Source organism: Macrobrachium rosenbergii, chromosome 22 (genome assembly GCF_040412425.1).
Source record: "Macrobrachium rosenbergii isolate ZJJX-2024 chromosome 22, ASM4041242v1, whole genome shotgun sequence".
NCBI classification, from domain to species: domain Eukaryota; kingdom Metazoa; phylum Arthropoda; class Malacostraca; order Decapoda; family Palaemonidae; genus Macrobrachium; species Macrobrachium rosenbergii.
Genome location: NC_089762.1, coordinates 21,288,543 through 21,301,466, shown reverse-complemented (window position 1 = coordinate 21,301,466; position 12,924 = coordinate 21,288,543). Strand labels below are relative to the sequence as shown.

The following is a 12,924-nucleotide window of genomic DNA, read 5'->3' as shown; positions in this document are numbered from 1 at the left end:
AATTGTTATGAGAGGGTGGAAAGTAAGATGGAAGAAAGGGAATATGAACAGAGGTAAAGTGAAAGGAATGAAAGGGGTTGCAGCTAGGGGCCGAGGGGATGCTGCAAAGAACCTTAAGTAATGCCTACAGTACACCATATGAGGTGCAATGAACAATCAAGGATACAAAGCTTATCATTTCATGGATACCGCATCCACTTAAAATTCTTCTAAACACATTTACCTGTCTTCAATACAATGAGTCTTTGGTGCCTTTTGTTTCCATAATGACCATTTCCATATACTCATTCTCAAGTACTGTAGTTTAATAAAAACAAATTAGCCAAAATCTTGACTTTCCTAAAGGTTACCCATGGGAATTATCAAAACTGAAAAATGGAACAAAGTAAAGGTGAAATTGGACAGCTTGGTACTATGATAGTACAGGATAAAGCCATTCTAATTGCTGGTCTTGGTTCTCTGCCATAGTACTTCTCAAGATAATCAAATATAGGGTATATCTTCCTTTCTGTTATTGATTTATTTAGCATGTCACTAAACTGACAAATGTTGATTTTGGCAATTTTTTGCAGCCTTCACCCTATCACATTCTTAAAAATTTTTTGCAACCTTCACCCTATCACATTCTTAACATTTTTTCACAGCCTTCACTCTACCACATTCTTGGACAATTTTTCACAGCCTTCACCCTATCACATTCTTAAAATATTAAAATCAAGCTTAAAAACTGTAATCTTATTCCACACTGGTTCATAATGCACAACATCCCCTATACATTTGCATATTGTCTTACTCTTTTCCTACTCAGTGATCCTATCCCTTCCTCAATCAGGTTTTTATATATTCTGATCAGCTCATCACTGCCTGGTTCTCCAGCAGCCTTCAGGAAATTAAATTGTTAATCCTGATAGGCCTGGAACTTCTCCCTTTCCATTTGTCCATGGGACCTCCCTTTACCTCATAAAATGGTTAAATTCTCTATTGGTCCTTCTGTCAAGCTAACATCTCCTAATTTGTATTCATTCTTCCCATTTACATTTTTAAAATATTGCTTGTCTAACTCCATCAATCTTTCTCTTCAATTTTAATTTCTTCATTTTCTTCTCTTACATACTTTGTTTCACATGCTTTCCATCCTTCTTCAGTCAACAAGCTATCCAACATATTTTCCTGTTTGCCTTTGTTGCCCCGAGATTCTATTAATTTTTTCTCAAATCCTTTGCCCTTACCACCTGCTTTTATTCCTCCTCCCTCTTTTCCCTACAAAATCTCTCTCATTTTCCTTGCCTGTTTCTGCCATGGTCTTCTTTTTCCATTCAAACTGATCTTTATACATCTTAATTCCATCATTGGGTAAACCCCTCATGCATACCACTTCAACAACCTTATTTTAAGCCTTCCTTCGGTGGTTTCCAAGACCCATATTTTTTATGCTATGTTTCCTAACATTCTTTTTTCAAACTAATTTTTGAACTCTTCCTTTCTACGTTAATAAGCCTTCAGATTTCTATTTTTTTATTAATCATTAAATTAGGTTGTAGGAGTACAATCCTGTACTGTAAAGTCACTTGCACCTATTCTAATTCAATCCATCTGTTTCCGCTTCCCCACTTGAACATGCTGTCAACATCTCTCCGAGTTTCTGTTTCCGCTTCCCCACTTTAACATGCTGTCAACATCTCTCCGAGTTTCCTAAGCACTGTTTTGTGCTTCCTAAATCATGTTTAACAATTTTATTTCTTGTCCCCATTATAATTCGAGAATTTCCCCAACTTGGTTTTGCCATCTTCCCATAATATCCTCACAACCAATAGTATTATCAGATACATTGATAGAGTGCCACAGTTGACATCTCTCTCTCTCTCTCTCTCTCTCTCTCTCTCTCTCTCTCTCTCTCTCTCTCTCTCTCTCTCTCTCTCTCTCTCTCTCTCTCTCTCTCTCTCTCTCTCTCTCTCTCTCTCTCTCTCTCTCTCTCTCTCTCTCTCTCTCTCTCTCTCTCTCTCTCTCTCTCTCTCTCTCTCTCTCTCTCTCTCTCAGAAACAGCTAATTGCTGACATCCTTTACTGTATCGAGCATTTATTAAAGAGTTGCATTAAAGGTGTCAAGTTATTAAACCCTGCCAATTCTCATTGGTGGCCTCTATAAGTATAAATAAACTACATTTTTATTCATCCTTCATGCAATGGAGATCTTAAAGAATACCAGTAAATTAAAACTGCGGATTATAGCCAAGGCTGCATAAAATTAATAACAGACAGGCGCAGGCGAAAATGATGTCCGGAACTTGCAAAATCACACTTACTGCTTATATAATAAAATAATGTGCAAATTTTAAACTCAACTTTCATAATTTATAAGACAGTGTATCCAGATTACATTTCCTCTAGCAACTCATGGCAATGAAGATGTCGGTGGTACTCAGTTAGCCGAGATTTTGAGAATGTAAACAATATCAGATGCAAATGGCATACAATGACACTGTTTATATTCTGTAATACAGTACCAATATGATAATATGTGCAATATACTGTAATTGGATATAGCAAGCAAAACAATGTTTATTTAAATCATTATTATTATAAATAAATATAGTTGTACTGTTTAACCTTTGCAAATGATTACTTTTTGGTATATATATATACAACAATATACTGTATTGTAGTTTCTTTTATAAGGGTGTAGGGTCGGGCGCTTTAATCCGTTATATCAGTGAGCTACTGTACTAATAAATAATGTATTGAATAATAAAACAAGCATAGTTTAAACCAGCAGTATACAATAGGCTACTGTATACTGTGTATCCAGAAGGATACACTATCAAAGCTTACAAACAAAACGCTCTCCTTCACAGAAAACACAAATTTAGTTATCGTCTTGGATACCTACGGAATAAAACTTCATAAACTAACAAGTCATTTTATATCACTATTTTACTAGAGCATGTTTTTACTACTTTTCATAGGCTCACTGCTTGCAACAATTAAGTAATGAAAAACTGGCTAAAAGAAACCTCAATATATAACAATATTTACATTTCAGTTCATAACTTCATTAAAATAAGTGATGGTAAAGTAGTAACCACAAACCTATCAGGCATCTTCCAAGCCTTATGTCCACAAAGGGCAAGCAATCCTGGACACTAGATACATAAACTATGCATGTATTTAAATGAAAACATTACACAACATACCTGATGATGACGACTGTCGATCAGAACTTATGAATTCTTGTCTGCGATTACCGAGCCCAGCTAATAGGGATCCTAAACTTTGTATCTTTTTACTTTCAACTGTAAAAAAGGGTTCATCATAAAAATGGAATATTTTAACTTTTCAAAACATACTATAAAATACTGAGTTGATATATCTGTAAATTTCTTTTAGCGGTAATACAAATGGAAAATGTACAAAAAACTAAACTTCCAAGTTTAACTTGAGGATTTTTAAATATTTCTAGACAGAACTTCATTAACAAGATTTATTTTGCTTTCAATCATGCAGTACCTCTCAATTCTGTAGATTTATCTTCTTCCTTTTCAGATTCATTCACTTTTGATTTATCATTTTTATTTTCATCTGATGCAAACTGGTTCACCTCAGAAATGTCACTCTTCTCTGAAAGATAAATATATTAAAATAGCAAGTACATCTAGTACAGTAAGTTCCAAAAGTGAAGCTACAAATTTCAGAGGATTTCGTTCGAAATTCACTAACTGGCAACTACAACACATAGCTGAAAAACTTATTTTTTTTCTACATTGAAAGCTCCATCAAGCAAAATAAAGCTAACATATGATGCACAAATATCAAATCTGTTATATTTATAAAAATTATAAGAAAAAATTACGGTAATAGTAATTATTTCAAAGTACAGTAATTACTTCAAACTACAGAAACGAAACAATTTGAAATTTTCGTTCAACACAGGATTACCAACATTACCGTTGTATATTTCGAGCAATGTGGAAACAAATATTTAATATCATAGTGTATTATCAATTATTTTAGCAAAGATGCATAAAACCATGAAAATATCAATAGAATATAAGGGGAAAATCTCCGTAACATTAAACATATTCAATCATGAATGCACCTAGATTAAACAGAGAAGTTGGGTGTGGTTGGTAGTTCTGATTTTAGCAAGGACCCAACCATTTGGACTCTACTTCAGCTTTGGCTTCGGTTTCGACCCACGACACAAACATAACATTATCTACCCAACCTGTGAATCACCAGCCGTGTCCTACTAGGGTTGGGGGGGACTTTGACCCATTACCCCCATCGCCAGCCAGTAATATTGAATAAACAGGTAAATCAGTTTCCTCCTTCATTATGTTTGCAATAACTGACAGAAAGTAACACTATTGAAAAGGTAAACTTGATTGCAAACAGGTTTTCCGTTACAAATACAGAGGGCTTCTCCAAATAATAAAAGTGTTCCCAAATCATTCAAGTCTAAGATCCACCAAGGCTGACCGAAAACAACTGAAAATTCATCTATCTGACTTCCTCACTTCCTCTGCCTTGGCTTAGGCATAGACTTCCTCACTTCCCCGGACTTGACTTTGACATAGTCTTCCTCACTTCCCCTGACTTGACTTAAGCCTAGACTTCCTTATTTCCCTGGCTTGGCTTAGGTCTAGACTTCATCATTTCCCCTGACTTGGCTTAAGCCCAGAGTTCCTCACTTCCCCTGACTTGACTTAGGCCTAGACTTCCTCACTTTCCTGACTTGACTTAGGTCTAGACTTCCTCACTTCCCCTGACCTAACTTAGGCCTAGACTTCCTCATTTCCCCTGACTTGATCATGAAACCTAATTAATGGAAAATCGTGTTTACAACCATCTAGATATCCAAACAACTCAGTTTGTTAAATAACAAGCTGGAAAATATATTTCCTTGATTTTTGAAATAGGCCTAACCATGAAGCCATGCTAAATGCGCATATAACTTGGATTTCATTTTTTTTTTTTTTCTACACCAACTTGTGCATTATTTATATTTCTTTCAATCAGATGCTAAACTTCTTTGTGCTTTATCAAAAGAAATCATAACAAATTTGGATATGACGCTATAAAAGTAGAAAATTAATTTAAAAATCATATTAGGCCAATGCTTATGCACTCAGTTCCTGCTGCCAGTCAATGGTGAACACTCGATATGACACAGTGAGAGCCGCAGATGTTTCTACGGGGAAATTCTTTTTTTGGGGGAATTCTTTTTTTTTTTTTTAATAAACAATTATTGAACTAACACTGACCATTCACTGGGAAAATACCTTCTGTGGTTCTACAGTTAATCACTGATACTTGTTATCAGATAAAGAGAATGACAATAATTGGAATAAAATGTACTAACTGGCAACCCCACGAGTTTCTAAAGGAGTACGAGCAATTTTGAAATTTGTAGCTTCACTTTTGGAAGTTACTGTACAACTAAATTCACTTATTGCACTTGTTGGTTTATCATATGACTTGACACACAATACAGATCATTACTTTGTGCTCTAGATATACTCGAACTGACCATATATATACATATGTGTATATATACATATATATATATACATAAACATATATATATACATATGCATATATATATACATATATACACATACATATACAGTATATACATACAAACATATACATATACATATATACACACACACATATATATATATATATATATATATATATATATATATATATATATATATATATATATATATATATATATATATATATATATATATATATATATATATATATATATATATATATATATATATATATAAATCACAGTAGATGCACGTGACTTCAGTGTATAGGCTAATCCCACAGGAAAAAGACCTGTGGGATTTGCTTATATATATATATATGTATATGTATATGTATATGTATATGTGATATACATATATTTGTATGTGTATATGTGTGTGTATATATATATATATATATATATATATATATATATATATATATATATATATATATATATATATATATATATATATATATATATATATATATATATATATATATATATATATATATTATATATATATATATATATATATATATATATATATATATATATATATATATATATATATATATACATACATATACACATACAAATATACACATATACAAATATATGTATACATATACATATACATATATATATATATTATATACACTATCATGCATCTACTGTGATTTTTATATATATTATATATATATATATATATATATATATATATATATATATATATATATATATGTTTGTATATATATACTGTATATGTATGTGTATATATGTATATATATATGTATATGTATATATATATATATGTATATATACACATATGTATATATATGGTCAGTTCTGAGTATATCTAGAGCACAAAGTAATGATCTGTATTGTGTGTCAAGTCATATGATATACCAACAAGTGAATTTAGTTGTACAGTAACTTCCAAAAGTGAAGCTACAAATTTCAAAATTGCTCGCATCTTTAGAAACTCGTGGGGTTGCCAGTTAGTACATTTTATTCCAATTATTGTCATTCTCTTTATCTGATAACAAGTATCAGTGATTAACTGTAGAACCACAGAAGGTATTTTCCCAGTGAATGGTCAGTGTTAGTTCAATAATTGATTAAAAAAAAAAAAAAAAAGAATTCCCCCCAAAAAAGAATTTCCCCGTAGAAACATCTGCGGCTCTCACTGTGTCATATCGAGTGTTCACCATTGACTGGCAGCAGGAACTGAGTGCATAAGCATTGGCCAAATATGATTTTTAAATTAACTTTCTACTTTTATAGCGTCATATAGAAATTTGTTATGATTTCTTTTGATAAAGCACAAAGAAGTTTAGCATCTGATTGAAAGAAATATAAATAATGCACAAGTTGGTGTAGAAAAAAAAAAAAAAAAAAATCCAAGTTATATGCGCGTTTAGCATGGCTTCATGGTTAGGCCTATTTCAAAAATCAAGGAAATATATTTTCCAGCTTGTTATTTAACAAACTGAGTGAGGAAATACAACAGTGAATAAAATGGGCAAATCTATCATATCACATATATGTAAAAAAAAATATGATACAGTATAGTAACATATGATAAGAAAGTTTCTGTACAAAAAATACATTATTGGTGATAAAACCATTGTAGGCTGTGGGTAAACACAGGTGGCTATGGTTATTCAGTATTCCACTGTATGTACAGTTCACCTACCATTTATGTTTTGTTTATGAAAGAGAGAGAGATAGAGAGAGGATCTTTTTTGTTTTTACAAAGTGTATTGATACAGTATATTTTGTTAAAAATATGGGAAAACAGGCTAGCTAATTGCCTTTTGCATCAAGTTTTCCATTTCAAGTGTGATGGTGGTTGTTTGTAAGCATACTGAGTGTTTATGGTTGTGCAGTATTCAGAAGGTAGGGGGATTTGGGTACAAAATTGCTGTTTTACACCTGTTACATTTTATTTTACCCTATCCACATTTTGACCTAATCCAACAAAGTCTTGGTTCTATCAATCTGGATAATTGAAGAGTTACTGTATACAATTTTCCTGAAATCACTTAATGCAATGCATTACCATTTTGTACTTTACAGAATACTTTAATGTGGTGCTAAACATTTTTCAGTACAGGTGTGTGTGAATGTAAGAGGTATACATACTCATGTGGGTTTTGTATACAGTATTTTACATATCTTATGAGCATAAATAGGTACAGGTATGTCCACAGATCATTATAAAAAATTAATTAATTGTCCACATGTATCTCAGATTTTGAATAATTGAATCAGTATTATAAACTGAATGATAATTATAAAATATCAGTCAGGAGATTATTAAGTACATTATATGGCACTGCGCTATACTATAAGCTATGAAAATTAGCCCCCTGGGTACCCTATCATGTAGGTTATATGTCTGTCTTTGTTATTTACTCAATTGCATTACTTAGTGAATAGGGCACACATCGAGCTTTCCGATAAGTTGAGGTGGCACTGTATATATACTGTACAGTACGCAAAATTGTTTATGAACATGTATGTACACACACATACATACTACTGTATTATTAATTCACAGTACCCGTGCATCTGATATCCAACCCCATCTCTGACGACGCTCCTGACTGGCCACTGATCAGCCAGTCACAGGGCTGGAAACTTGTCGGTCTCTTCCAGCCATCATCGAATCAACATCTATGCTGCGACCTCTCCTCATGAAATATGTCTTTCAAAAGTTATAACTTTCATTACACCTCAGTTTTACCTGAAGAAAAGTAGTGTTTCTCAATTTCATCACTAAGCATTGTCAAGCCAATGATTTGAGGATTATAATGATATATGAATGATGTACTTTAGTAAACTTAATGCTAAAATATGTATAGTGAAATAAACATGAGGCTATTGTCTGCATGCAGCCCCGCTCATTTTAATATTCTTAATCTTTTGCTTGTTATTTTCATATTGATAGACCTACCTATAATTTTTTGGTAGCATTGTCATCCATGACATTTAAGCTATGATACTGTATGAAACACAAGATGATAAATGATAAATACATTGCGATGTCATGTAAGGGATAAAAGAATATATTTTATATTAAAAATTTCATGTTTATTTCACTATACATATTTTAGCATTAAGTTTACTGAAGTACATAATTCATATATAATTCATATATCAATATAATCCTTAAACCATTGGCTTGACGATGCTTAGTGATGAAATTGAAACACACTACTTTTCTTCGGGTAAAGGAGGTGTAATGAAAGTTATAACTTTTGAAAGAAATATTTCATGAGGAGAGGTTGCAGCGTAGATGCTGACTCGGTGACGGCTGGAACAGCCTGGCGAGTTTCCAGCCCTGTGACTGGCTGATCAATGGCCAATCAGGAGCAACGTAAAAGACGGGGTTAGATATCAGATGCACAGGGGATGTGAATTAATTATGATACATACACAATGCAAAATGCCACTGCGAAATTCCACCACTCATGTCTTCCTTGAACTTTGTCTTCCACAAATTTCCAGCCTTCCCTCTCACAATTCTCATCCATACAGGTCTGGGTCTTCCTACACTTTTGGTGTTCTAGAAAAACCCTGCTAATAGCATCACAAACAATTCTCCACTTCAGCATTATCTCATCTACACATGGGTCTCTGTAATTTCCTTATGGCATCATTTCTAACTATCCTACTATCTGGCTCTTAATATTTTTTTTCAAATTTCTATTTTCAAATTGTAAAATATTTTGGATATATATAGTGTCTTTCCCATACCTCAGGTTTTAGGAAGCTTACCTTTTTCTTTTTCAGCTTCATCCATTTTGAACTGATCAGTTTTATTTTCACCTGCTGCAAACTGGTTCATTTCAGAGTTTTCACCTTTCCCTGCAAAACAAAACAAACAAAAAATTTTCAAGTAAACATCACATACCTAAATTTACTTAAATTTCAGGTGTATTACTGACATTTAAAAAAAAATCTGAATATGAATAAAATAAAATTTTTCTCATTTTACCCTAAGGTTTTATTACATACATACATACATACATACACACACACACACACAAGCAGCAACAGAACTTGAGATAAAGAAAACACCAACATCATCTTACGTAGTGGAGATGAAACTAATGTCTACGTCATAATGAACAGAAGTCAATACAACACACAACTTGAGATCTTGAATAACACCAGTAAGTTCCAGCCCCTCAATAAGGACTCAACAACTGAATTAAAGACTAGAGTACGCCTTACAGAACAAGCCAACAAAATACAAATTGAGATAAAGTTCCCGAAAATAGTAGGTGATTTTAAACCATACTTCTATGGAACAATAAAAACACATAAGACAGGGAACCCTATCAGGCCTATAATTTCACAAAAAACCATTGGCCTCCTACCAACTGGCAAAGAAACTGAGCAAAATTATAACCCCATACTTTTCATCAAAATACTTAGTAAAACTGAGCACACAATTCATCAATTTACTCCATGGTAAAGAACCACAAGACATTGCTTCTCTCGACACAGAGTTTGTTAAAAAACGTGCCAGCAGAAGAGACAATCAACCTGATACTTAACTGTATATACAATACCAACCAAAAACCACCACCAATACTAGACAGGATGTTGAAATTGATGTTGGAAGCCTGCACTAAAGGGCCCCTTTCCTTTCACACAAAGGTGACTTATTTAGGCAATGTGACGGTATAGCAATGGGGTCACCACTTGGAATCCTTCTTGCTAACAATTACATGAACCACGTCGAAACAACGATTTTGGTCAATCATCAAAAACCAAGCATATATGCAAGGTATATTGATGATATTTTCATGACAATGAAAGATAAAAATGAAGCCACAAAATTAGCCAGAGAATTTAAGAAGAATTCATCCATTAATTTCACCACAGAATTCAGCAGAGAGAAAATTCTTCCTTTCCTAGACATCCTCATAACACAAAAAGGACAAAGGTTCAACACCTAAACCTACACAAAAGAAACAAATGCAGGGAGGTGTCTTAACAGAGGGCAGTGTCCATTAGCTTATAAGCAATCGGTAGTGAATGTCTACATTAAAAGAGCTATAACCTACTGCTCCACGTGGCGCAAGACCCACCTTGAAATCAAGTCAAACAGCTCTTGACAAATAATGGATTTCACAATACAGTATATAATATATATATATATACAGTAAACCCCCCATATTTGCGTTCTCATGGTTGCCAGACTCACGGATTCGCGGGTTTCTCTGTGGAACATATCTAGCCATCATTCGTTCAGCCTAAGACACGAACAGTAATAGGGCAAGTTAATATTGGCAAGACAACCCATTACCTAACATAGCCAAAGTAAGAAGTATTTCAAAAAGAAGAAACCTGCTACTGTGCATTTACAATTTTACCTATTTACTCAGGCAGTGTGAACTTCGCTTCATGGATACTTTTCTTCTCTCTCTCTCTCTCTCTCTCTCTTCCACTTCTTTTATCCATTCACGTAAGCTTTTAAGATATCTCCGAAGTGTACATGCACCATCTTCACTGAATGAAAGAAATAAAAAGAAACACCTCTGTCCCACTGATAGATGAGTTTAAGTTAAGATTAACCACAGTTATAGAAAACTGTCAGTCACGAGTGGGGTCTTTTATCCAGAATCAAGCAAAAAGCCTTCCTCCCTCCACATGAAAGGAAGTAGCACAGCTGGTACTAGGAGCTAGTTACCCACAAGGGTCAAAGCAACCAAAAATTTATTTTCCTTTTCCACAGTGCCATTAATCTGAGACACTGAAGAGCTTACCTATCCGTTCCTTCTTACCTTCCCTTTTTCTCCTACTTATTAGTTACACTCTGCTTGGGCAGAGTGCATTTCTCCCTTACTACAATTAGTTGTACTCCAAGATAAGTGTTGATTCCTAGGAACGTACTGGCACCATAGTGCCACCAAAGAAAAAAAAAATCCTTTTGTGACTACATAAGCTACACCTGTACCTAGAGATACAGAGTGCTATCAGTGTGACCTTTGCACAGAACACTCAGCCACAGTGCCGCCTTATTGAAAAGGTGCCACACCACTGAAGTGTCACCCAAATCTGAGGGACACTTCCTCAATTCCCAAGCATGCCAAGTCAACCCAATAAATGTCCTTACCTACCAGAATCATGGCGACAGAACACTGCAGAGCCTTCATGGATCTGGGGAAGGAGGCAGGTCTCATGGGAACAGAACCCACCAAGTGGGTCAAGGAACAGATGGACGACTTGGCCAAGCAAGAGAGGGAAGAGAGCGCGGAACAGCGGAGGTATAAAGGAGAACAGAGGAAGTATGCTGAGGAACAGAGGTAGCTGGAAGACGCCAGAGAAGAACGGAGAAGACAGCATGAATTAGCCCTCCAGGAAAGCGAGCAAGCTCTCAAGGCAAGTGAGCTGGTTCTCAAAGAAAAGGAGCTCGAGCTGGAGAAGGCTTGAAGGGAAAATGCTGATACTATGGCTATCCAACAAGCCTCCAACCCCACGCCTGTTGCACCAAATGCTCCAATCTCAAGCATTAATTCCCTAGTCCCCAAGTGGACTGAGGAGGAGCCAGAAGCATGGTTGGAAGAAACAAGAGTCACTCTTTGAAAACTACAAAACCACCAAGACAGAGAGGGCCTTAGTGCTTGCCAAGCATATGTATGGAAAAACAAAGGCAGCCCTCCGTTCACCGGAGAAGAGTCAGAGGCAACATGGTAGAAGTTCGTAGGGTCATCACAAAAGCCTACGAAATAACCCTGGAGAAATGGAGACAGCGGTTCCGAGGTCTTGCCAAGGAAGTCAGCTGGTCCTGGACTGAATGGGCCTGTCACAAGACCCAGTCTAGTACCCGCTGGTTCGACTCCCTGTTGTGCACTACATTCGAGGACCTATTCAATCGGACCATACTGGAAGATCTTTTCCAATGTGTGCCTGGGCCCCTTCCAGTGTATCTCGGTGATAAGCAGCCCACCACATTTATGGAAGCCTGCCATATGGCTGATTCATGGGAAACCTATAATCAGTCCCACAGCACATCTCAGCAGTGCATAGTGCCACCCAGGTACCTCTCAGGCTCAACTCACCTGAAGAACGGACTACCTAGCAAGCCTACGTGCACCCACTGTAAGAAGTTGGGGCACACTGAATCTGACTGCCGCTTCGAGTTGGTCAACAATAAGTGGCTTTTGACTAACGACCAGAACTCTGCTCCTTCTACATCCACTCAACCCTCTCCACCAACAGTCACCGCAGGTCACCAAGCCCCTACAAAAGGTTCTTGCCGATCCTGTGGTGCTGCCAGCCACTATAGTGCTGGATATCCGGCCTGTCCAGATCATGTCGCAGCCACCAAGTTTGTCATCTTAATTAGCACCTAATCGAATCTTG

The 12,924-nt window shown here is 35.4% G+C and overlaps 1 protein-coding gene across 6 annotated transcripts in view; it reads right to left on the bottom strand.

The window, feature by feature from the left end:
* The window catches only part of LOC136850627 (uncharacterized protein DDB_G0284459-like), a 370,523-nt gene that overhangs the window by 247,363 nt on the left and 110,236 nt on the right, over positions 1–12,924 (bottom strand). For all 6 annotated transcript variants that reach the window (XM_067124330.1, XM_067124327.1, XM_067124329.1 and 3 more), the window contains 3 exons: positions 9,325–9,414; positions 3,504–3,614; positions 3,191–3,289 (listed from right to left, as the gene is read on the bottom strand). In XM_067124330.1, the coding sequence (XP_066980431.1) occupies positions 3,191–3,289; positions 3,504–3,614; positions 9,325–9,414 (300 nt within the window). The remainder of the gene's footprint in view (positions 1–3,190; positions 3,290–3,503; positions 3,615–9,324; positions 9,415–12,924) is intronic.